Source organism: Canis lupus, chromosome 36 (assembly GCF_003254725.2).
Source record: "Canis lupus dingo isolate Sandy chromosome 36, ASM325472v2, whole genome shotgun sequence".
Lineage (NCBI taxonomy): Eukaryota > Metazoa > Chordata > Mammalia > Carnivora > Canidae > Canis > Canis lupus.
Window position 1 is genome coordinate 11,470,558 of NC_064278.1, and position 27,708 is coordinate 11,498,265.

Genomic DNA, 27,708 nt, shown 5'->3' on the forward strand with positions numbered 1-27,708 from the left:
TTTATTATTCTAAGTCTAAATATGCTTTATACATATAAATCCTTGGCTAAATATAGATAATGCTTGCCTTGGTTAAAATAAAAATAGTTTATCTTTAATATTTCCTTTATTTCTGCTTTTCAGCATTTCCACTGCTATTAAGCACCAGTGCCTCGTGCCACTCCAGTGTTCCTGCAGGAAGACTACTGTAGCGTTTATCATTCTCCAGATTTTCCTAATTACTTCCTCTTTCAAAACCTGTCTTTTTATACTTCATCTCTAGCCTAAATTTGAATCCAAATGTTAAAGACTAATTTTTTAAGTAAGAGCACTGTGCACCCTCTTTCTTCCAAATGGTGAAACATTAAGATCTCTGACTTACTTTTAATATTGTTTAGAGCAGGAATTAGCAAACGCTTTCTTAAGTATTTTTAGGCTTTGAGTGTTATGTGGTCTCTGTTGAAACTATTCAATTCTGTCACTATGGTAATAAATTATAAACAAATGGACATGGCTGAGAGGCAGTAAAACTTCCTTTACGAAACAGGCAACCAGCCTGTGGGTATTAGTTCGTTGACCTCTGGGCTAGAACAATAGTTATCACCCAGAGGTCCATGAGCCTGTTGAGGTTCCATGTGGGCATGAAATTATATGAAAAACATATGGCTGTACTTTTTAAATGAAGAGATTATCCATATTTTTATGAGATTCTTATAGTGTACATGACACTAAAAGGATTAGGAAAAACAAGAGTAGACAGTAAAGTTCAAAGTGGCCAACTCTTGAGCAGGCCTATGCTTTCATTCTCACTTCCTGCTGACCTCCCTCCCCACTGTGCTTATCATGGCACATTCATCTTCTAGTCATCGCTCAGACATGCCTTGCACACTCAACCCTGTGCTTTCCCATCAGGTTGCATCTCTGCCTGGGATGCCTGTGTGCTTGAGATTTGGGCCCACTCGTTCAGTTATGGCTCCAATGTCAACTCCTTGTGAGGCCTTTGACTTTTCCAAGTGGCCACTCCAACCACCATGTTTCTGTAGTACTGTGTGCTTACTAATTTATAGCTGATGTCATAGAATAACTCCTGTTCCCCTGTGTCTCCATGATTTTTGTCCCTACTCAGTGTTGGGGAACTGAGTCTCTTCACCATGTACTCTTTCTATAGCATAATAGCTGACAAATAGCTGATGTTTAAAATGTTTGCTGAGGGGATCCCTTGGTGGCTCAGTGGTTTAGCGCCTGCCTTGGCCCAGGGCATGATCCTGGAGTCCCGGGATCGAGTCCCACGTCGGGCTCCCGGCATGGAGCCTGCTTCTCCCTCCTCCCGTGTCTCTGCCTCTCTCTCTCTCTCTCTCTCTCTCTATGTCTATCATAAATAAATAAAATAAATAAATAAATATTTAAAAAATGTTTGCTGAAAGAATGTGAGCAATGGTGGGTCTCTGAGGGAGATAGGTACATATTGGTCTGATGGGAAGTACTTTGGGAAAGTCAATAAGCTTAAGAGCCTCAAGACTCAAAGGAAGCTAACTACAAAATGCCTCAAATAATTATTTCATTTATTCTTCAGAATCATCCTGCAGTGTTAAAGAACATACCCCCTTTTTTTTTGTATGGTTAATAAATGCCTAAGAGACATATCTGGTCCTTCAAATACATTAAGACATTCTCCTGCATCCAGTTCAGCTCTATAATAGATAAAGAGGAAAGAGAGTAAAATAATGAGCTTGCTTAATCACTGAGGGAAGTAGTTTGGTAGGGGAAAGTATATTCTTCATTCATGAAAATGCAGTATACTGTCTGTTTGAGTCCAGAAATCAATCTTAAGCTCTAGAGAAATTGTAACATTCTACAAATGCTCAAAAACTGAAGTTAATGTCAATGGATTCCAATGCCATTGTAATTTTTCAATTCTCATGTGATAAAAAGAATTGACTTATTCTTATGATTTTTTTTGTATAATCATAATCTCTCATATACCTGGAAGCCATTGTACACTGGATACATTAAGCAGTAGACATGACATTCATAGCAGAGATAACACCGAAGACCTGCTAGACTAAAAGACCTCTGATATTCAGATTTCTGAGCCCCATCCCAGAGTTTATGATCCAGTATGTCTAGAGCTGGGCCTGGGCATCTGCATTTCTAATAAGTTCTCAGATGACGTTGATGGCTGGTCTGAGGATCACATGTGGAGGACCAGTGAGATAAGTGAGATAAACTAATATACATGTTGAGTTTTTCAGGGACTACAGGTAGAGAAGCAGTCAGATAAATAAGTAAAAAACAATATAATAAGAATTTTGTATGTCTGAACATAGAGGGAAGATGCCTACTTATGCTCGGTGGTGAAGAGACAAAGCAAATTTAAATTAAGGCTTAATGGCTTGGGTAGATAACTGTCTGCTATATTGATAAGTTAGGGTTGAGACAGGGCAGGGAGAAGCACTTCAGCCAAGAGAACAGCAGAAGCAGGAAAAAACAAGTATAAAGCTGGTGAGAGGAAAATTTGAGAAGAGCAGCTATAAATGAGGGTATTGACTAATTAGAGAAAACAAGGTCATTGTCCTCCATGTATTTTATGAAGTTGCTGGTTTAATACAGTTCTTTTTTTTTTTTCTTTTCTTAGATTTTATTTATTTACTCATGAGAGACACAGAGAGAAAGGCAGAGACACAGGCAAAAGGAGAACCAAGCTCCATGCAGGAAGCATGATGTGGGACTCGATCCCTGGACTCCAGGATCATGCCTTGGGTCCAAGGCAGGCGCTTAACCACTGAGCCACCCGGGCATCTGAGGGTGCCCTTTTAATACAGTTCTTAAAGCTAAGTTGCTACAGGTCATTATTTGTCTCACCTTGTTTGTCTCTACAAAATAATCTCTTTTTTTGGCACCATGCAGCCTAGTACAAATTATGTAAATTCTCAGAGCTTTAGTTTTGTCAAATGTAATCTGGAGGTAATTCTACTTTCATTGAAACATTTGTTTTAAGAATGAAATTTAAGGTGGTGGCTGATGTCACTTCACTGTTTTTTCTTACGAGTCCTACCCAGCATAGCTCTTGAAAGAATATTTTATGAGCACTGGATACAGGCAAGTCCCTGATAACTTGTATATGGGAGATGGTATCAGAATGAATAGTGTCCCATTCACTTAAATTTCCTAGCATAGAGATGATTTTCTTTTTTTTTTTTTAGAGAAGATTTTCATTTAAAAAAGGAAAAGTCATTTATTTGAATTACTGCCTAACAATATTACATGAAGGAGGCATTATTGTATTTTACTCTGTTAAACAATATGCAGTAAATACTATGTATATACATATGTACATACACATATATAAATAGCCCATCTATAAGTAGATATGTAGACATATATACATATAAACAGCCCATAATTTCTACAGACTTACTTTTTTCATATTTTATATTCCATTTAGAAAATAAAGATATTAGAAAGTTTAGCATTTTCTTACCCTCATTCCTTCAAACCTAGATAAAGCTCTTAGAGGTCTTAAAGCTCTAAGTGTCCGAAGGGATTTAATGGGGCCAAGGTCTGAGTAGCCAAGAGTGTTTGCAACTAAGGTAACCAAAGAAACCTACAAAAAAATAAAATGTTCATTAATCATTCCAATGAAATAATAAAGCATAAAGACGAAAAGTCAATTTCAAAGATCACTAAGTGCAGATAAGCAAGAATCATATTTTATATATCAAATTGTCGATTCATAGCCTAAAAATAGATAAGATGAATGCTCTTGTAAGGACATAGCTTTAAAGGAAGGCTAAAAAAATTAAAAACAATAGTAGAAGGAAAGTAGGTTATTTCTTCTGTCAATAAAAATCACACATGCTTTTCACACTCTTTGCGGTCAATGATTATGTTCTTGCTTATTAAATCTGAATTGACGCTTGATATATTTAATTAGATATGCTATATATTTAATGTGAGCAACTTATACATTTATGCTTTACATTTAATTAGAACAACAATCAAAATTTCAATTATAATAAAACCTAGGGCATAACAAAATGTGTGATTCTGAAGCTAAGTCATGAGTGTGGCATTAACTCAACCAAATCTTTTTTTTTTTTAATTTATTTATTTATGATAGTCACAGAGAGAGAGAGAGAGAGGCAGAGACACAGGCAGAGGGAGAAGCAGGCTCCATGCACCGGGAGCCCGATGTGGGATTCGATCCCGGGTCTCCAGGATCGCGCCCTGGGCCAAAGGCAGGCGCCAAACCATGCGCCACCCAGGGATCCCCAACTCAACCAAATCTTAGTCCTACTATAAACCTTATTCAAAAACATTTTGAAGATTCATGATTCTGAGATGGAGCTAATTCCCCACAAGATAGTTCTGCCTTGTAATTTCTCAGAACTGGCACCAAAGGATTTACATAGTAATAGTGGGAGAAAAATCTCAATTGTATTGATGAGAATTTAAGAGTAAGTGATCTCACTGGCTTTACAATCAACATAGACATACAGAACTTCATCACATTAGACCTGCCACAATGACCATAACCAGTATCCAACAGAAAGTTGTGTTCTCATCATAAACTATCTTAGAGGAAGGAACATGGATAGAAATAAAATCAATAAACATTTTGGTAAAAGAGCAATAAGCTCCTCAATGACCTTACATCTGGATCTGTAATGCATTCAGTCTCTGAGTAAGGTCCATTTAAAATATTCATTTGTTTTTACACTGTGTGTAGCAGGAAACAATGTCTAAGAACAATGTCTGGAATGCAGCGCTTCATTATGAATTAAGTACTGATGAAAAGATTGAAATTTTCCATGGGATGGGAACACCTGGGAGTCAACCTCCTTATATTTAACTATTGACAGAGTAAAAAATTTATTATGTTACAAAAGCATTTACCTTACTCCTTATTTTTCTAGCTAGTAATGAGGTAACATATATAAAAGTAAATTGAAAAACAATTCATATGGAATCACTAATATAAGGTATCAAAAATCAGAGTTCTTACAGAGAAGGTCCAAAGAACATAGGAGGTGTAATGTATAGCTATATCAGGAAAAAAATTGTTTTTGCATATCACCAATATAGAAAACAAAAATGTTATTGTTTGCAATGTTTTATATATTGATCTGTTAAAAAAGAGTTTACTGAGCTTCGGATGACAGTTGAGAAACTGAACTTTTGAGTAGATATGATGAGTTTTGGGTTAATTTTGCAGATGTGGCTATGTATAGTCATGCTTACTCGCAATTTTGATATCTATGAATGATGCTATCTTTATCTTTTCTGAAAATTTGATGCAAATTCTCAGTTAAATGTTGAAGCACTTGTTAAGACTATAAAAAAAATTTCATACTGCCCTCTAATTCTAGACATCAGATGTAAAAAATATCTCTCAGAACTGTAACTGATTCTAAGTTGTTCCTTCCTTAGCCACAAAGACTAGAATTTGGAAAATCTGGGAGAATTAACAGAAGATGGAAAAACATAAATCATTCTAAGAAAAATTAGATTGGGAAACTGAGGTCATGAATTAATTTAGAAAGCCTTTTAAAATAATATAAAATATAATAAGGTCACTATTATATGTGATATTAAATTATATCAAGATATAAAATAAAATATACTAAATAATAATAAATCGATAAATTGGATGTTACACCATTTCTATTTGCAGTGCCTTACTCTTGCAGCTGTTTTAGGATTTCTTTCCTATTTCAACAAGACTCCTTAAAAATATTTGCTTTGTTAAAAATAATGCATATACTGAAGCATTCTTATATATTTTCCATCATTCAAGTTTTGAATAGTTCTCTGAATTTATTACTTGAAATTGCCAGTGCCTATTTCTCTGCTTCACTGCCACTCTAGAGATGAAAGGTAAATTGGATGTTTCAGGGGGGATAGGATTGTGACTCATTCTGGTTTTCCCTCTCACTGAGACAGAAATCAATATTTTGAAATTCCATGCCTCCCAAACTCCTAAACCCAGAGTTATTTAGCTTTAGCATTATACTTTTACATAACTTTCAGCTAACATATGAGACTTGAATATTCCTTATCCTCTTTTATTTTCTAATTTTATATTGTAAAAAAATCAATGTTTTATTTTTTTAAGATTTTATTTATTTATTCATGAGAAAGAGAGAGAGAAGCAGAGACATAGGCAGAGAATGAAGCAGGCTTCCCGCGGGGAGCTTGATGTGGGACTCGATCCCAGGACCCCAGGATCATGACCTGAGCTGAAGGCAGATGCTCAACGACTGAGCCACCCAGGTGCCCCAATGTTTTATCTTCTTAATCTGGGCCTCTGCCCTTTTCATTCCCACCCTTCACCACCAAGGTTTTCACTTTGTTCTTCCCAACAGGAATGATATTCAAATCACACATATATATACATGTATATAAAATCAAATTTTCTCTGATTGCAGAAAACATACGCATAAGTAACTTATAAATGTTAGAATGGTACAGAAAATAATCCATAGTCACTGCCAAATTTCCCTTTTAATACTCCTTACAGATATATTTCTATTAGCTACATTAATATTTCAAAAAAAACCATGAAGCTATAGTCTGAAAGTACAAAAAGCTAACCAAAATTAAAATATGATAACAAACATTACTAAATGTTCTTCAGAACACTTATTTATAAGAATAAACCCAACTTACATCAACAATTAAGAAATCCAGCCAACACCAGGCATTGGTGAAATACGTTTTATAACCATAAGCTACCCATTTTAGAAGCATTTCCAGAATGAAAATATACGTGAATATCTTGTCAGCATACTCCAGGATAATCTTAATGGTCTTTTTCTTTTCAATATATATATCTTCAAAAGCCTGTGAAAATAGTATTCAAATTTCAACTCACGTCCAACTTAAGGCTTATGATTCATAACAAAGACTGGAAATAAAATTCTGATGGAGAATTTTACACTGAAAGATACATACTATTATGGGCTAGCTGACTTTATTCTGGTTTACAGTACTATGTAACACTTCATCCTAGACTTCTCACTAGTATGTGCCACTGGTCACCAGAGGTTAAGAGAAAGGGTGCAAAGAATAAAATTATTTATAATCTTCTAAAGGAATACTCATCTTTGATACAGTGATTTCTACTTCCTCTGACTCCCCTTTACCTCTCATCAAATTGGATGAATCTTAATAATTTAAAACATGATTCCCAGATTGGTCCATCATATTTATCTTTCTCACCCTGCACTCTCCTTCACACCCACCAGTAGGATTTGGAGATCTCCTTCAGTTTTTACATGCTTGTGCATTCCCAGTGCCTCACACTGTGTCAAGAACACAGCAGAAGGCAAGGGAAGGTTTGCTGAAAGGACAAGTGCAGTAGCTCATCGGGCTGTAGAACACAGAGGATGGCTTCTTTCTTTGAATTCTGCACAGTATTTTATCATTCATTGAGAGCTTTACCTCTTCAAATCACCATTACATTCATTTGATGAATGTGGCACTTTCTGACACTCTTCTGGAACTTTCAGTTTTGAAAGTGAAAACTTTCAGTAAGTAATAGAGGATATTCTGTGGTCATAGCCATTAGTCCCTTGAGAAGTAATTAGAACAGATTTAATGAATTGAGATCACCTCAGACACTGAAAATACTGCTGACCTAAACAGGTCTGAAGCAGTAGAATTTTCTCTTTCAAGGTGAAACAATATCCACTTTGTTGAAGAACATGAAAGCAAAAGGAGTTGTATCCTTAATGGTACATTACATTACCTATCCAAAGCCATTGGAATTCTTCTTATTCCAAGTTCTTCTATCTACTTTTAAAATGATCCTTCACACTTATTACATACTGTTGGTATCAATATTGAAGCATGCAGAGAAGTTGGGGCACAGAATGAGCAGACTTACTAAAATGGTAAAAGAAGGTTCTAGCAGCTGACTGAGGTTTTGAATGTCAGTGCCACTGAAGTGCAAAGGAAAACTTCCAGCCCTCAGGATTTTCTGGCCTCCCTTCTGCAAGTTGTGGAAGAGTCTGGCAGCTTCCCAGACAGACAGTATGGCAACACTTTAGTATTAGAATGCAAAGGTAACAAAGGGACTCGATCACAAAGAACAAAGAGTTCCTGGAACTGGGGTGCAGAGCTGGACCAGTAACTAATAAGTCTTGAGGCTGAAAACCAGATACCCTGCCTGAGTACATCTTATTTTGACTGGTTCTAGAGCTGGAAACCAGATTCAGCCTGCAGGGCTCCTGGCTAACCTCCAGGACTAGTTTCGTGGATATGGGAGCAAGGATGCAAGGGCAACATTAATGTGTAGTGCAGGTTTTACTGTTACTCATTTCAGTAACCGCTCATTTGTTTCTACATGGCGTGTACTCTCCTTTCTGAGGAGCCAGAAATCAGTGAAAAGATACGGTGGTTGTGACTTCAGACCTCAGTTAAGTTATAGGTTTGTCATTTACTAACTTTGGGACATTAAACAACTTTTAAAATTTAATTTAATTTTTATTTTATTTATTTTATTTTTTTAAACAACTTTTTAAACTCTCTGCCCAATTTCCTCATTGGTAAAATAAGCAAAACAATAATAACTTCACAGGATTGTTTATAAAGATTAAGCAAAAATAACCTATGCAAGGATCTTAAAAATAACTATGTACTAACTCAGCTGTTATTTTTTTGTTTATTTTATAGACAGGTACTTAAAAAATCTAGTTCAATTAGCAAACTCCCTGAGTAAAAAATAGCAGTTTCTTAAAATACCTTTCCCTTTTCTTCCTCATATGATTCATTCATTTGAATTTCAGGGTTGTGTGTGTGTGTGTTTTTTTTTTATGATGTTATTTATTTACTTTAGAGAGAGAAAGAACACAGGAGTGAGCAGGGGGAGGGGCCAAGGGAGAGGGAGAGAGAATCTCAAGCAGGTCCCATGCTGAACGAGGAGCACAATGCACGGCTCCATCTCATGACCCTGAAATCAGGACCTCAGCTGAAATCATGAGTCAGATTCTTAACCAATTGCCTTACCCAGGCTAACCAAAGTTTGGAGAGTGCCTCTTCCCAAAAATGTCATCTTGCTTTTTAGATATTTTGAACAAGGGATTACTCTAAACTTTTTTTTTTAACTCTCCTTTCTAAAAGTCTCAGTTATGTGTATGGCTCAACACAGAATAAACTTCCTTAGTTATGATGGATACAAGATAATGTAGATATTGTTGAGATTCCTATTTGGATTCCACCAGATAAGAAGAAAAGCATTTTTCTTATTTATTTTCTGTTTCAAAAGAGGTCATCCACTGTAGGCCCTGAGCACCCCAACATATCCTTGTTGGGTATGCCAAGGACACAAGAACCTGACTGCTCTTTACTCAGGCTATTTCTTAGTGTTGCTTTAGCAACAAGCAACTATGAAGGATGAAACAGTGCCTCTGGGACAAAAAAGCAAGGCTGCTTACTGCTTGCTATAAAAAGACAGGGTTCCTTGGGGTACTTGAGTGGCTCAGTCAGACTCTTGATTTCAGCTCATGCTAAGATCTCAGGGTTGTGAGATGGAGTCCCGCACTGGGCTCCATGCCCAGCTTAAGATTCTCTCTCTCTCTTTCCCCCTCTCCTCTTCCCCTTCTCTTAAAAAAAAAAGAAAAAAAAAAGGACAGGGTTCTCTAAATTTAGTGCTCTTTAGCTGTGATGCTAATGCATTTATGTGTACCATTTATCCCCATGCCATGCCCCCATGAGACCTGGGGACTAAGGGGAGCAACCCAAACATGCTGAAGTTCATGTTGCTTCCAATGTCATGAGGAATAAAATCCTTTGTCTCTGACTTGGAAGTCTCATATTCCACTAGCATCTGTGAAATAGCAAGAGGTTAGCTTCTTTAAGTAAAGTAAAATCCAATCCCAGGTCCATGAAGACTATCTGTGAGGCAATTTACAAAGTTCTTGAGTATTCTTTTTTTAGTATAATGGAATTTCCAGTGGTATCTCTAGCTGGAACTGGGCTTCTAAGGGTTCATCTCTATTTGTGTCAGTGGGAAAGAAAAGTGAGTAAGAAAAGGCTCAGGGAACTTGTAACTCTCCCAGATGCTTATCAACTTCCATAGAAAGTGCTTGGTATATGCACATAAGAAGTGTGTCTCATTCTCACCCCCAAATTATGGTTTGTTTTGCAAGATGCTTCATAAGCTGACACTGCCTATCTTTGTCACAGTACCTGTGGCTACCACTCTCCTCCCTGTATTTGCTTTTCCTCCAATGTCATGTTCTACAACTTGACAACTTTTAATTTCCTGAACACATCATGATATTTAATGCTGCCTTATATACACTTGTTTCCCTCAGCCAGCCCACCATGTATGGCTGGAAAATTCTATTCATCTTTCTAGATCTTGCAAAAAAAAAATCAGCTACTTTCCTGAAAGTGCAAGCAGACAATTGTTCATCTCTTGCTAAAGATCTTTATCAATTATATTCTTCACTTACTAACACATCCCAGTTCTATAATCACTTGTGCCTCTCTCTACAGAGGTCTCTGAACTCATTGAGAAAAGTACCTGGATCTTAACCACCTTTGCACTCAAGGCAGCAAGAATAATGCCTGGCCTAGAGTAGTGCTTAGTAAATATTTACTGAACTAAACTAAAAGTTTGTCCCAGTACTAATCATAGGGATTCATTTTTAGGTAAAACAACTTTCATGATATTTTTATCCTCCAACTCATTTATTAAAAATACTGAGGGACTCAAATGACTGCTTTAGGTGTCATATAACTTACCAGAGCACCACTGCTGAGCAGGATCATGAGAACAATAAAGCTTTCAAACCAACTGTGTTCAACTATTCTGTAGCAGGTTTTCCTGATGTTCCACCAGATTTTTCCTTTCCCTGATTCTATGTCAACTTGGCAGCATGGGAACCTCCGCACACAACCTGAGAAGAGAGATATGCATATAAAATCTTGATATTCAGAATAAATAAAATGCTTATGCAAAGCTTTCCCTGTGAATAATTTCTAACACTGCTGCTTTGAATAGATTCAACTTGAATACATTCAACTAAAAATAACGTCAATTATTTCTAACTTAAAATATATTCTGTACTTTCTTGATTTCTCATCAATCTCTTCCAAAGTGTTTAAAGCACTTATTATTTTTTTTCATTATTGCAGTCCAAACACTGTGTGGATACATGACAAACATGGAATGAATGAATATGAAACTCAAAGCTGAGAACAAAATGCTTTTCCGGACCTTCTCTGCTAATTTTCCTTGATGTGGATTTCATCTACAATTTTCTGATCCTTCTACTCTATTAAAAAAAAAGTTCCTCACAAAGCTTCATTCTAGATAATATGAAGAAAATTAGTAGGAGTTTCTAAAATTTTTAAAAAGTAGATTTTGATTAGAAGCAGATAAAACTGTTTCAAGTACTCTATATTAAAAACAACTCTACATTTGGAACTTTAAGTGCAAAATATGCTGCAAGATGAGTTGAAGATCATTTTATTTAAAATCTTAGGCTTATTTATTAATTTCTCCATTTATTATTTTTTAATCTTTTATATACTTAGCTATGTACATAGTTTTCTCTAATCTGGGAACTTATTTTTTTGTTTTGGCTAGGCAGATAGATATAGAAATAAATGACTAACTGGATAAGGCAACTAAAATCACAAATATAAAGGTGTAATATTGATAGCACAGAAAACCTCACCCCACTCGTTTGTTAAGAGACCAGAAGAGGCTTTGTGAAGATCTGACATCTGAATTGAGTCAAAATACTAGCCAAAAAGAGTATGGGTGGAATTCCAGGCCAAGAGGGAGCAAAATGTGTTATGCATAGGAATTATAAGCAGTTCAGAATTGTGATGAAAGCCAAGTGTGGAGGCATGGGTGAGAAATGAGGTTAGAGAAGTTGGTCAGATTATGGAAAGGATTTTCTTCCACATGAAGGAGTTTGGTCTATATTCTATAAACGTTGGGGAGTAAGTGAAGGGTTGTAAGCAGAGAATGATATAGGCACATTAAACCTAAATTTATGTCTCCAACAGTTGAATGGAGGATAAGTGGAAGAGGAGAAAAAAAGGAGGGGAAGATGCAAAAAAACATTTAGGGTTCTTGTTCAGTAGCCTTAATAAGGCTGGATAGGTCATGGCAACTCTAGTTAGGAATTAGAGCAGTAATAGATTCAAGACATGTTTGGCAGGTAAAATCAGCAGGATTTAGTTATGCAGCATAAGAGAATAGGAGGAACTCAGAACAGATGGATGAATGTCAGCAATGAAATGAAGAATACAGGTGCAGGGCTACTTGGCAGGTAATGAGTTTGAGATGCTGGTAGGACTTCCAAATACAAATGTCCTGTAGTTATTTGGAGGTCTGAATCTGAAGCTCAGGGGAAAGTCTGGGCTAGAAAAGGAGAATTTTTGAGGTCATACATATAAAAATCTATTTAGGGCCAAGAAAAGGCCATATCTAGAGCATTCTAAAACAGTAATATTAAGGAACAGAATGCAATGACATGCTGGAGCCAGCTCACATAAGTTTTGATAACTCATTGTTAAACTGGCAGGCATTTTTGCAAGCCTGTTGTTAAATGCAGCAATTATCAAAAGTTAAATTATATGAACTTAAAATTATAACTTACTTTTGAAAAGACTAAATCTTAAAAACATATCCCTTTCAAATCATTTTGCTATTATCTATACTCGAGTACATTTCTGTCTTCTATTTGAGTCAAGGGAAATTTGTCATACTATAAAAATAAAATGACAATTTGAGAGTACAAAATGCTATTGAACTAGTGGCATCTCTTCATTTGGTAGCATCTCCACATTTGGCGAACTCACATCAGTAGTTTGAAATAAGCCATGGTGGGGATCTTTACACTACAAAAGTCATCAAATGCTATAAACCAGGGTTTGCTGATTTTCTAGAGTAAACTTAACAAGTAATACAGGAAATGTTAATAAAATATATAAAACAGTAAAGGTGTTGGGCAGCCCTGGTGGCACAGCGGTTTAGTGCCGCCTTCGGCCGGGGGTGTGATCCTGGAGACCCAGGATCGAGTCCCACGTCGGGCTCCCTGTGGGGAGCCTGCTTCTCCCTCTGCCTGTGTCTCTGCCTCTCTCTCTGTGTATCTCTCATGAATAAATAAATAAATCTTTTAAAAAAGACAGTAAAGGTGTCATATTTATAGCCATGACACTGGGAATAGCACTAAAAATTGAGGAAATATTCTTTCCTTATTCAAATTCTATTATCTAAGATTTGCAAACATCATTGATGAATGAGTGAAGTTCTGACATACAGTTTCTTTGTCTCACTGTTAGCTTACTGATTAACATAAATGAAATAACCAACCAACCTTCAGGTTAAAACTATACTTGTTCATCAACTGTAATCGTTGGTTATCTACAAATCCAAAACTTTGGTAGAATTTAACAACAGCATTCTATGAGAACCAATGAGCTATAGGGCATGTACAATAAGGAATGTTGCTTATGTTATTTGTAAATCATGTGCTACACATCCTTTATATCAGTAGATTTAAAATAAACTGATAAATGTATGCATACTTTCTTTTTTTTTGGAGAATTATTTGTTAAACATTCACCTGAATACCACTAGGACAGATGGAATTAGAGAAAACCCTGAAGGAGAAGGAGACAGAGCAGAAGTGGGAGAGACATGTAAGGGGCTGCAGCAAAAAAGTCAGGGAGTAATAAGTTTCATAAAGAGCTGATGAACAGAACCATAACCAAGAAAGACCCAAAAAGATAATGACTGAGATTTCAAAAATTAAAGTTGATTTTAAAAAACAACCACACTTATTTTGAAGAAAAGGAAGAATTGAAAAAGGAGGAACTACAATTAATTGATCTTTAAAAAATTTTTCCTTTCAGAACCATTGTGTACTGTTGGTGGTAATGTAAATTGGCGCAGCCCTTGTAGAAAAGAGTATAGAGGTTCCTCAAAAAGTTAAAAATAAATGCCATATGATCCAGTAATTCCACTACTGGGTACTTACTAAAGAAAACAAAAATACTAATTTGAAAAGATACATGCACCCCTATCTTTATTTCATCATTATTTATAATATCTAAGTCCATCAATAGACGAATGGATAAAGAATATATATATATATTACATATATATATATATACACACACACACACACACACATACCATGAGTTCCCACTCAATCATAAAAAAGAATGAGATCTTCCCATTTGTGACAATAAGGATAGAACAGAATTTATCTGCCTCAAGTATAATTAGCAGAGGAGAAAAGTTCCCTTTAAGATTTTACTATCTGAGATTTATTTGTGTCACTTAAAATTGAAGAGAAATATTATTCAAAAGATTGAGGCAAGAAAACAGATAATATATTCTAATTAGAAAAGTAAACTTTTTATCTGAGATGAAGGTTGATAAATATTGCCCTCAGGATTTATCACACCTCAGAGAGTTTCTCACCCTTATTTGGAGGCAGGAGTGTTCGACTGCCTGTCTGGCTTTTATGCAAAGGCATATCCTAAGAGATTTCCAACCTAGCTGGTTAGCAATGTTATCATACATTCTTTTTTAAAAGGACTGTTAATTAAATGTAAACATAACAGAGAATCTCTCAAACATTTTAATGGGTCCTCTTGGGTAAATGCTATTTCTTTTGGGTGGTTTCATTAATTTGTTCTCGTGATACATTTCATAAAGTCTATACTGGGTTTCATCATGTTAAGCCAGTGCTCCCCCCACCACCGCCCCAAACAAAAAAAACTAACTTCCATCGACCTCTTCCAAGAAAGATTACCTATTAATAAAAATATAATAGTATAATCATATAATGTAAAAATTGATTAGGAAAATGGGGTTTTTTAACACTTCTTAAAACTTTCTAAATTCTCTAAAGTATTTCATCCATATTTTCTTTAAAAAAAGGATAAAAGTACGAGTGAGTTGTTATTGTGTTCTTAAAGTTAGAATTACTTATTAGTTATTTTATAGGAAGTTGAATTCAGAACATTTTGGGAGCAAGTTGAGTTGGTTCCTTCTACCAAATTAACAGAAAATACATTATTTTATGGAAAAGAGGGTATCCTTCTCTTTTTTAAAATTTTATTTATTTATTCATGAGAGACACACAGAGAGAGGCAGAGACACAGGCAGAAGAAGGAGAAGCAGATTCCCCACAGGGACCCTGATGCGGGACTCAATCCCAGGACCCTGGGATCATGACCTGAGCCAAAGACAGACACTTAACCACTGAGCGACACAGGTACTCCTGGAAAAGAGTATCCTCCTCATATCCTAATCCTGATTTTGTAATATACTAACTGTATAATCCGAAAAGAGTATAATGTAAAACCAAGCAGAATCAAAAAGTCCTGTCATGTCAGGTTGCCGTCACATGCAGAAGTAAGGCTAGTGAAGAACAGTGGCAGATCTAGAGGAGGAGCCTGGAATCTTGGATTATGAAGCTAGTGGAACAGAACTAAGGAAAGGCCTGGCATAAAGGGAGGAGAAAAAGATGAAGAGGAATATGATGAAAAGTAGTAAAGCAACTGTATATATTTTAGGTATATAAATTGATAATTTGATATTAAGTATACATTGTAAAATAATCATCACAATCAAGCTAATTAACATAGCCATCTTCTCACCAATTTCTTCCCTGTATGTGTGGTGAGAACAGTTGAGATCTATCCTCTTAGGAGATCTCAAGAATACAATGCAGTAGAGTTACGTATAGTCCCATTGGCGCACAAGAGCTCTCCAGAATGTATTTACCTTGTATAACTGAAACCTTGGCCCTTAGTAAATTTTCAGTGGTCAAGACTAAACACCTCTGAAAACGTGTTTCTGTAATATCTCCTATACACTAGACTCAATTTAGAAGTTATGCATAACTTTAAAGAAATCACATAAATAGTCTCATTAGTGCTTTGTAGGACTAAAATAAACTTTTTATGTAGTTTAATGTTAATAAGATAGTCCTTACAGACTGAAATAGCTTAGCATTAATACTTTCTGCAGAAGGTTTAAGCTTTTCCAAAGCCCCTAATTTGAAGCCCTAATCTGCTTGGTAAACCCAACTTCTCTCTAGTTATCCTAGAGTTTTAAGTTAGGGTCATTCATAAAATGGGTGGAGAAAATCTTAGTAGCATCTGTACAAATTTAATGGTGCTTATTAATTTACTGAGAAATAGGCAACACCTGATGAAATTCTTAAGTATACAAACACTTCTAAAGGAAACTCTATGTGTTTTGCTCCATGGTACTGATTTCAGCAAACAAAATTTCTGTCAATTGGGTGTCATACTTGTTTGCTTCTCAAATAAAATAGAATTTAGCCTGTATTGAAGGAAAATTCATGAACCCATTGTAGTTCAAAGATATCTTTATTTGATAGCATTTTGTTTACTGCATGAGTGCTAGAGGAGGCTGGTTGAGAAAAATCACTGAGGATGAATGCAAGTCTGACTTCTACAAAAAAACTGATGCTGAGAGTAATGGATAGTAAGTCACTAGCATCAACACTATGCTATCATAGCTTCTCTACAGAATTATTAACAACATATTTTTAAAAATAAAAAAAGGAAAAGAATGATGTTAGTAAGAACTGTGGTAATTAGGGACACCTAGGTGGCTCAGAAGTTAAGCTCTGCTTTTGACTCAGGGTGTGATCCTGGAGTTCAGGTACCAAGTCCAACACTGAGCTCTCTGAGGGGAGCCTGGTTCTCCCTCTGCCTATGTCTCTGTCTCTCTCTCTCTCTGTGTCTCTCATGAATAAATAAATAAATAAAATCTTAAAAAAAAGAACTGTGGTAATTAATTTGTACTATCTCATTTAATCTCCTGGATACCCCTACGATTCAGATGTGGTTGTTATGCCTATTTCACAGATGAGGCATCTGAGATAAAATATTTAAAACTGTGCTCAAGGTCTCAGAGAGTTATCAGTGGCCCAAGTAGAACTCACATATATCAGGCTCCAAAGCTTGTTACCTACACTATCGTATTATACTGCAACTCTAGTATAGGTTTGTGTTTTTACTTGAATGACACCATATTTGAAAATACTATACATTTCCATAGGTCAAGTTCAAAATCCCTGAAACATTCCAGGAGTAGTAAGTTCAGTAAGTCAGGAAGTGAAAAGGAATCAAAGGAGGTACTGTTGGAAAAGAATAGACTGAAGTGCAAAGGGCTTTACATGCTATGTTAAGGACTTTGGGTTTTATCCTGTAGACCAGTGGTTCTCAGCTTCTAGTGTGCATCAGAATTCCTTGGAGGATGTAAGCCCTGTCCCCAGAGTTTCTGAGCAACTTGTGATTTCTGTGATGAACATGGGGCTAGAAAGGAAGAGGTCAGGGCTGACTCAAAGTCTTTAGCTTGAGAGGGAGGATAGATCATGATGTCACTAAATGAGATAAAGACCAGAAGAAGCTACGGATTTTATGGGGGAGAACTCACTAAAGTTTGTTTTGAACTTCTTATACTTAGCATGTTTAAAGGCAACCAGCAGAGATGACCAGTGGGGAATTGGAAGCATATCTAAAAATTAAACGTGAGATTTGGGGTAAAGATAATGATTTAAGAATCAACACAGAAATAGACTTTTGAGCTACAGACATGGATAGAAGATAGAACCCCAAATATCAATAAATGGATGGCTAACCAATGCTTTGATTTTTCTCTTACCATCTGTAAAACAGGCCTCTGGCTCATCTGAATTTACAGGTTCAGCCTCTGCTTCTTCTCCTTCTCCTGGCAGAGGGTTATCAACTGTGCTGCACTCAGAGGAACTCGACCGGTTCAATCTCTAAAAAGAAATTGACCGCCCCCCCAGACAGTTCATTTAGTTCATTCAAATCTTATATTTAAGATTTTTTTGATTTAATAATCAAAGTCATGCAAAGTGTTATGAAAAAAGATCAACAGTATGATGGCCATAAAAACGTATAAACACATATCGAGGTCAAATAACCTTACAATACATCTATGCTTGATCTTTCTATCTACACATCCTGTGAAAAATAAATTTTATTATTTTTAGTATGCTAACAAGTAAGTATTTAGAATTAGCATAAAGTATATTTTTACAAACTATAACATTTGCAAAGTACTGGTCACATTTTCATTTTTTTATGTTTAATATAAATTTGTGTACACCAATAATTATTATATTCAGACAACCAAGACCGCAGTAGAAATGATACAAGTGCCAAATTGCCAATGCCTGATAATTGAAAGATCATATCCTGACAGTTGGCAGAAGAGCTTGTTGATACTTAAAATTTTAAAAAGAAAGAAATTAATGCAAAATTAAATTCAAACATATTTCTTCTATTATCTCTTGGATTTAAGAATATGTACCAGGATGATATAGATAGAAGGCTTTTCATCAAGACAAAATAATGTCAAATATTATATTGGAATCAAAATGCCAAAGACCATGGTAATTATTTCATCCAACACCACCCATTTTAGTATAAGATTTCAGGATATAGTTGAAAAGATCAGAAAGTATTATTTATACTGTCAAAAGATAGTGGCTACCAAAGTAAGCACCACATGCAAACTCTGAAACGAAGATTCAATGAAATTAAACATGGCAGACTCACACATGACAGGAATGAATTCATTGTCATTATGATCATACAGTTGATCATAACACAAGTTTTTCCCGCCCAGAAATTTATGATCAAACATGATGTTTACAAACGTACACATACACAAAGTTTTAGAAAAAATACATACAGCAACTGTAGCAAAACTCTGTCAATTTTTCCTAATTTTGCTTTATAAGGGGTAGAGCAGGACATCAATGGAAGAGTTCATTTTTCATTCTCATTTGCTAAACGACATGTGAATATTGAAAACTACTAGTTATTTCAGCACATGCTCCCCTTATTAAGATTACAGCTTTACTAATTTTTTAAAGAATAGTTCAACAAATACAAGGGCTAAAAGTGAGGAAATACTCGTTTCCATTAAACGGATTCCTTAATCTATTAATTTGCATTAATATCATAGGCCTAATCCAAAATACTAATTTTTAGAGATTTACTGGGAAGCTAAAAGTGTTTTTAATGGTTACCACATTCTCAGTGCTATTATTATCACACATTATTCAACATCAGTAAAAAAGGCATTGATACAGTATTGTACATATGGAATGATATAAGTAAAGTTGTTTTTATAGTGAGAGTAAAGAATTATGAATACTCTAATACTTATAAGCTATTGGTATAAAGGCATTCTTCCCACCAGGGCAAACTGTTTTATAATAGTATCAGCTATGAAATTTCATTTAAAAAGCAGACTTAAATTGATTGAAGTGAATCACTGAATTGATCTAAAATGACTTTAAAATAAATAGAAATTAATAATAAGACGATATATTTAAGGTTTTAAAATATACATTACTCCAAGAAATAATGGGAAATGTATAATTACTAATATGCCCTACTGTGCCAATTAGCACAAAAACTAATTTTAAGTATAATATCTAAAAGACTACAATTATTTGATGCCCTCCATTCTGGACTTCTCAGCTATCTATGGACTTTCACCAGGGAACTGAAAGACAAGGTACTATGATTCTACGGAGATGAGACCAAGTCCTTCAAACCTGAAAAATGGATTTTTGCCCTGGATTTTGAGGCAAAGCTGTGGAAGAAACAGCTAACAGAAAGAATTCAAAGCACTTTCCTGCTATTAGCCAAAATATTGACAACTAGCAAATAGTTCTCATGGTTTTCTCTAAGGTGGTAACAATTTTTAAATAAAATGATTCTAATTTGTAGAATGACTCTTCAGTCTAAATTAATGAAAACATCTCGAATCTCAGTATTTAGCTTTCTCACCGAGCATTAACAAAGAAGATATGCCAAGTTAATTTATAAGCAAATAAAATTAAGATGATTTTATAAACTATATCTTGTCATTTCTGAAACTTTTTAAAAATAGAAATTATGGCAAATTTTTTTTTGTCAATTCAATTCAGAGTTTGGCTCAAATTCTTTATCATAAATGACAGTTTTTCAAGACTATTCCTCATCAGAACAGACATTACCAAAATATTTGATATGAACTATAGTTTGTATCATAAGCCAAATTGCTATGGCTTTTTAGAAATTCAAGTTTAAAATGCTTTTAGGAATTCTATGTTTTCCTGTGAATGCATAAAGTATTCACAAAGTAGCTATTTTAATATTGTATATAATATTAAACATTTATGTGCATGCCCTAGTGATGTAGTCAGTTTAGTTCTAATCTATTCAGTCTTTAAATTTAATATTTACTGAAGTGGAAGTTTCTTTAACAGAGTCCAAAAGGATACCTTTAAATAGAAAGGCTAACATCTATAACAAAAACTTTCTCTTGAAGAGAAATGCATTTTATTCTCATAGCTAGTGTTGCTATAGTTAACTACTGAATTTTCTTATTTTCTTGTTTAGTACACAGAGAAGATCATGCCAATCATTTGAATCATTTTACATAATTAATTATATTTTTATTTTTATATCTACAAACTCAATCACTTGTAATTATTTTCCTTTCTTGTAATATTGGGAATAGAAGAATTATTATATTACACCAAGACTGTTGAAATAAATACTTTAGCATCAAAAATGTCCCTTTCAGTGTTATAAATAGGCTATTTTGTGTGAATTTTATTTTTAATAAACAGTTAAGTATACTTTTCATCTATTACTTTTTTCCATGTCAACAAGGATAATTTTTTTTACCTTTGACAGCCTACATATATGCACTGTATAAATATGCACTGTATAAATACAGGATCATATGCTGTAGATTCATTAGCATTAGGAATAGCAATATGCTATAGACAGTATTCTCGCTTTTTTATTGAATAATATGGTGTTGTTTTTAGGTACTTTCTAAAATTTTGTCTTTCTTTCCTTTAAAATCTATATACTCGATTCAAAAATTTTAAATGAACAATAATATATGATAAAAAACAAAAGTCCTTTCTACTCTCTCCCTGATTCTATTACCTTGAGGTACCTACTACACACACACACACACACACACACACACACATATATATATCTTCCCATATTTTTCAGTGTGTATTCATAAAACACTGAAGTAGTTCCGAAACATTCTAATCTTGATTGTAAACTACTATAGCTATCTAAGAAGCCCCTTTCAATTATGAAAATATGATCAGGTTAAGATGGCAGAGTAGTAGGATCCTACACTTGCCTTATCCCTTAAATGCAGCTAGACAGATATCAAATCATTCTGAAGACCCAGGAAATTGATCTGAGGACTGAGAGAACAAACTGCACAACTAGAAGTAGAGAAGACCACATTGTGGAAAGTAGGAGGTGTGGAGATGTGACTTAGGAGAGAGAAGGATCACGGGTGCTACAAAGGGGAGGTTGCTGATCATGGACAGTGGAGAGAAAGAGAGAGAGAGAGAGCAGTGCACAGGAGACCATACAAGAAAAACACTTCTTCAAAACCAGTGACTGGGAAAATAAGAGGTGTTGATCATCTTGAGTTTTTACAACTAGAGTTTTAGAAGTCCACACTGTGGTCAGTGTGGAGCTCAGCAGGTGCAGTGGTGCTCCTGTGGATGAGGAGGAGAGACCCTGGAGCACATGGTATGCTGAGCATCCTCTGGGATGCACCAGGAGAGACAGTTTCCCCCTCTTGGTGTGCATCTGGGAGAGGAAGCATTACCTCTCGGGAAAAAAGGCTGTCAGGTGTCATTGTGCTCCCATTCCTTAGCATAGGGGCAGAGATACCTGCTGAGGGTAGCTAACCTGGATGCTGACTTTTTGTTGTGCTTTACTCTAAACTCCAATCTCCTGTGTGTCTGTGTGACTGCCCTCTGGGACAAACTGGCACCAGCCCGAGGATGGTGAGACCCTCAAAGGACCAGTGCAGTGCTGTGCTACACCACATCCCTAAAGTCTGTAGTTCTGAAACTCAGCCAACATGCCTGAAATAAAACACAGGTGTGTTTGTATTGCTGAGAGGAAAGATAGCCTGGATACAGACAAGGTGGAGGCAAGGATCTAGGGAAGCCTAGGATACACAAGGGGAGATTGTTCACTCTTTTGTGAGGGCTTCCTGAGCAGCAGTGGGCCTGAATTCCCCTCTGCAGGATGAAGGAGAGGGCTGGCACCATTTTTCGCTCCTGCCCATAAGCTCGCACTGACTTCAGTAAGTATAACAGCACCAACAGTGGAGGCCTGAACCACTTAAGCCAGCCCCTGCCCTCCTGTACTCTTCAGGTGCTTCTTTACTAGGGTAAGTGTGCCTGAGAACCAGAGCAATGGGCCCCTCTCCCAGAAGACCAGCACAAACCCCTGCATGCACCAAGTCTACTGATCACAGAGTGCAGCAAAGCTTCAGCTCTAGTAGAAAGAGGATCTGGCCTCATTTAACAAGCAGAACAGAGCATATCAAGTTAAGACTTGCCACACACTCAACAAGGTCCAAACACTCCTTACTGCAGGCATGAAGCAACTCTGCAGAGGACTGATCTGAGGAAAGAATAGCCAAAACACAGTAGCAGAGTGCACAAAGCATGCAACAGAAATACTTCCTTAAGTGCCAGGTCCTGGACAGTATATGACCTTTTTTTCATAAAGCTATAATTCTCAGAAGCAGGAAACATCGCAGGCTTTCCTAACACACAGGGGAAGACAGAGCTCTAGACAAAATGCCAAGATGGAGGAATTCATCCCAAAAGAAAGAACAAGCAAAGGTCACAGACAGGTATCTAATTGAAACAGATATAAGTAATATGCCTGATATAGATTTTAAAGCAACAATCATGAAGATACTAGCTGGACTTGAGAAAAGCATAGTAGACATCAGAGAATCTCTTACTGCAGAAAACAGACCTAAACACTAGTTAGAACAGAAAAAAAAAATGCTATAAATGAGGAGCAAACCAGATGTAATGACCACAAGGATAGAAAAAGCAGAGGAACAAATAAGTGATATAGAAAATAAACTTATGGCCTTAGGGAACTCAGTGACTCCATAAAGCATAATAATATTCATATCAAAGGAGTCCCAGAAGAAAAGGAGGAAAAGGGGATAAGGTTTATTTGAGCAAATTACAGCTGAAAACTGCCTTAGTCTGGGGAAGAAAATGGTCATCAAATGCAGGAGGCACGAAGAACTCCCATCAAAATAAACAAAAGCAGGCCAACACCAAGACATAGTAAAATTTGCAAAATACAGAGCTAAGGAAAAAATCCTAAAAGCAGCAATAGAAAAAAAAAATCGCTAACTTATAAGAGAAGACAAATTAGGTTAACAGCAGGCCTATCCACAGAAACTTGATAGGTCAGAAGAGAGTGGAATGATATATTCAACATGCTGAATGGGAAAAATATGCAGCAAGAATATTTTATTCAGCAAGGCTATTATTCAGAATAGAAGGAGAAATAGTTTCTCAGACAAACAAAAACTAAAGAAATTCATGACCACTAATTCAGCCCTACAAGAAATATTAAAGGGGACCCTTTGAGTGGGAAAGAAAGACCAAAACTGACAAAGACTAGAAAGGAACAGAGAAAAATCTCAAGAAACAACAACAGGTAATACAATGGCATTAAATTCTCATATATCTATATTCACTCTAAATGTAAATGGGTTAAATGTTCCAATCAAAAAACATAGGGCATCGGAATGGATAGGAAAAAAAAAGACCCATCTACATGCTGCCTACAAGAGATTCATTTTAGAACTAAAGAGACCTGCAGATTGAAAGTGAGAGGATGCAGAACGATTCATCACGCTAATAGATGTCAAAAGAAAGTCAAGTAGCCATACATATATTAGACAAACTAGATTTTAAACCAGTCTGTAACAAGAGATGAAGAAGGGCATAGTATCAGAATAAAGCAGTCTATTAAGCAGTCTATCCACCAAGAAGATCTAACAACTGTAAAATTTAGGCTCCCAACTTGGGAGCACCCAAATATATAAAACAATTAATAATAAACATAAATTAACTCATTAATAATACGATAATAGTAGGGGGCTTTAAGACTCAACTCACAGCAATGGACAGATCATCTAAGCAGAAATCAGTAAGGAAACAATGGCTTTGAATGACACACTGGACCATATGGACTTAACAGATATATTTAGTACATTTCATCTTAAAGCAGCAGAATACCACATTCTTTTTGAGTGCATATGGAATATCCTCCAGAACAGATCAAATACTGGGTCACAAATAAGACCTGTACAAGTACAAAATGATTGAGATCATAGTATGCATGTTTTCAGACTAAAATGCTATGAAACTGAAGTCAACCACAAGAAAAATTTGGAAAGACCACAAAACATGGAGGTTAAAGGACATCCTACTAAAGAATGAATGAATCAACCAAGAAATTAAAGAAGAAATTAAAAAATACATGGAAGCAAATGAAAATGACAACATTTATCATTTTCCAAAATCCCTGGGAAGAAGCAAAAGCAGTCCTAAGAGGAAAATATACAGCAATACAGACCCAACTGAAGAAGCAAGAGAAGTCTCATATACACAACCAAACCTTATACCTAAAGGAGCTTGAAAAGGGAATCTGACCAAACATTTAAAGAAGAATTAATATCTATTCTTCTCAAACTGTTCCAAAAAGTAGAAATGGAAGGAAAACTTCCAAATTCATTCTAAGAGGCCAGCCAGCGTTACTTTGATTCTAAAACCAGGCAAAGAGCCCACTAAAAAGGAGAATTACAAGCCAATATCCCTGATGAACAAATGGATGCAAAAATTCTCAACAAGATACTAGCAAATTGAATCCAACATGACATAAAAAGAATAATTCACACAATCAGATGGGATTTATTCCTGGGCTGCAAGGATGATTCAATACTATAAATCAATCAGTGTGATACACCACATTAATAAAAGGAGGATAATAACCATATGATCCTTTCAGTAGATGCAGAAAAAGCATTTGACAAAGTACAACATCCATTCTTGATAAAAACCTTCAACAGAGTAGGGATAAAGGGAACATACCTCAACATCATAAGGCCTTATTATGAAAGACTCACAGATAATATTATCCTCAATGGGGAAAAACAGAGCTATGGGCAGGGAGAAGACAGGTATTTCTACTCTCACCATTGTTATCTAACATAGTCCTGGAAGTCCTAGCCCTAACAATCAGATAATAAAAAGAAACAAAAGAAGTCAAAATTTCACTATTCACAGATGACATGACACTCTATGTAGAAAATCCTAAAGACTTCACCAAAAAAGTTGCTAGAATTGATATATAAATTCAGTAAAGTCACAGGATATCAAATCAAAGTACATAAATCTGTAACATTTCTCTACACCTATAGTGAAGCAGCAGAAAGAGAAATCAAGGAATCCATCCCATTTACAGCTGTACCAAGACTGTATGATACCTTGGAATAAACCTAATCAAAATGATAAAAGATCTGTACTCTGAAAACTATACAACACTGATGAAACAAATTGAAGAGGACACAACCAAATGGAAAACATTCTATGATCATGGATTAGAAGAACAAATGTTAAATGTCTATGCTACACAAAGCAATCTATACATTTAATGCAATTCCCATCAAAACACCACCAGCATTTTTCAACAGAACTAGAAAGAACAATCCTAAAATTTATATGGAACCGTAAAAGATCCCAAACAGCCTAAGTGATCTTGAAAAAGCAAAGCAAAGCTGGAAACATCACAATTCTGGACTTCAAGCTATTTACAAGGCTGTAGTCATCAAGACGATATGGTACTGACACAAAAAAAGACACATAGATCAATGGAACAGAAGAGAAAACCCTGAAGTGGACAGAAAACCATATGGTCAACTATTCCTTGACAAAGCAGGAAAGAATATCCAGTGGAGAACAGTCTCTTCAACACATGGTGTTGGGAAAACTGAACAGCAACGTGCAGAAGAATGAAACTGCACCGCTTTCTTACACAATACACAAAAATAAAATAAAAATTGATGACAGAATCTAAATATGAGATAGGAAACCATCAAAATCATTGAGGAGAACACAGGCAGCAGCCTCTCAGATTTCGGCCATGGCAACTTCTTACTAGACACTTCTCCAGGGACAAGGGAAACAAAAGCAAAAATGAACTATTGGTACTTCCTCGAGATAAAAAGCTTCTGCACAGTGAAGGAAACAATCAATAGACCTACAAGGAAACTTATGGAATGGGAAGAGATATTTGCAAATGACATATCTGATAAAGGGTTAGTATCCAAAAGCTATAAAGAACTTATCAAACTTGACACCCCAAAACCAAATAATCCAGTTAAGAAGTAGGCAGAAGACATGATTAGACATTTTTCTAAAGAAGACATCCAGATGGCTAACAGACCCTTGGAAAGAACAACATCTCTCATCATCAGGACAATACAAATCAAAACTACAATGAGATATCACCTCACACCTGTCAGAATGGCTAAAATTAACAACACACAAAACAGCAGATATTGGGAAGCATGTGGCAAAGGGGGAACCTTTCTATAGTGTTGGTGGGAATACAAACTGGTGCAGCCACTCTGGAAAACAGTATGGAGGTTCCTTAGAAACTGAAAAATAGAACTACCCTATGACCCAGCAATTGAGCTGCTAGGTATTTACCCAAAGGATACAAAATACTGATTTGAAGGAACCCATGCATTGTGATGTTTATATCAGATATTACCAACAATAGCCAAGTCATAGAAAGAGCCCAAATCTCCACTGACTGATGAATGGATAAAGAAGATGTGGTATACACACAATGGAATATTACTCAGCCATCAAAGAATGAAATCTTGCCATTTGCAGTGACATGGATAGAGCTAGTGTATTATGCTAAATGAAATGTCAGAGAAAGACAAATACCATTACAATTTCACTCATACGTGGAATTTAAGAAATAAAACAGATGAACATGGCAGTAAGAAAAAGAAAAGAGAGGGAGACAAACCATAAGAGACTCTTAACTATAAAGGACAAACAGAGGGTTGTTTGAGTGGAGGTGGATGGAGGATGGGGTAATTGGGTGATGGGATTAAGGAGGGCACTTGTGATGAGCACTGGGTTTTATATGGAAGTAATGAATCACTGAATTCAACTATGAAACTAATATTACACTATATGTTAACTATATAGAATTTAAATAAAAACCTGTAAATTTAAAAATATGATCAAATTAAATGCTTTTAAAAATTCTTCATGGTTCTTCTTTTAAGTCCCTAGAAGGTGTGTTTCTACAACGATGAATATGAGTAGAGACTGTTTAATATAAATGTCATATTAGAAACTGTCCTAAGCAGGTAAATTTATTACTGACATATCCCCAAATAGGCATTCACATCAGAAAGCTATTTTATGCTAGTACGGATGGTGGTTAATGCTAGTTGGTCATTTCTTATTTCAAAAAATATGAAATACAATTGTTTGATAATTTGATAATGGGGCACTCAAAAGCCAAAAAAAAAAAAATCAAACCTACAGCAGAATTATAGAAGACATCTTATTCAAAGAGGATAATTGTGGGGAAAACATTCTAAAGATGTCATGTTTGAAGTACATATTATAACACTGCTTGCTACATATAACAAAACATATTCTTTGAGGAGCAGAGCCTGGAACAGTTATCTCACCTGAGCATCAAAACAAAGAAACACAGAGGACAGCAAGAAGTTGAGAGAAGAAATCAAAGAGAAGGAATGGGCATATAAGGACAGAA

General features: G+C 35.7%; 1 protein-coding gene and 1 long non-coding RNA gene across 10 annotated transcripts in view; one reads left to right on the top strand and one right to left on the bottom strand.

Annotated features, from left to right (window-relative positions):
• The window catches only part of LOC118350586 (uncharacterized), a 73,002-nt gene extending 59,470 nt beyond the window's left edge, over positions 1–13,532 (top strand). Inside the window, exon 3 of the long non-coding RNA XR_004804649.2 lies at positions 11,125–13,532. This is a non-coding gene — a long non-coding RNA (uncharacterized LOC118350586). The remainder of the gene's footprint in view (positions 1–11,124) is intronic.
• The window catches only part of LOC112668030 (sodium channel protein type 1 subunit alpha), a 277,785-nt gene that overhangs the window by 199,845 nt on the left and 50,232 nt on the right, over positions 1–27,708 (bottom strand). For all 9 annotated transcript variants that reach the window (XM_049106362.1, XM_049106363.1, XM_035698427.2 and 6 more), the window contains 4 exons: positions 17,660–17,780; positions 10,732–10,886; positions 6,649–6,822; positions 3,461–3,583 (listed from right to left, as the gene is read on the bottom strand). In XM_049106362.1, the coding sequence (XP_048962319.1) occupies positions 3,461–3,583; positions 6,649–6,822; positions 10,732–10,886; positions 17,660–17,780 (573 nt within the window). The remainder of the gene's footprint in view (positions 1–3,460; positions 3,584–6,648; positions 6,823–10,731; positions 10,887–17,659; positions 17,781–27,708) is intronic.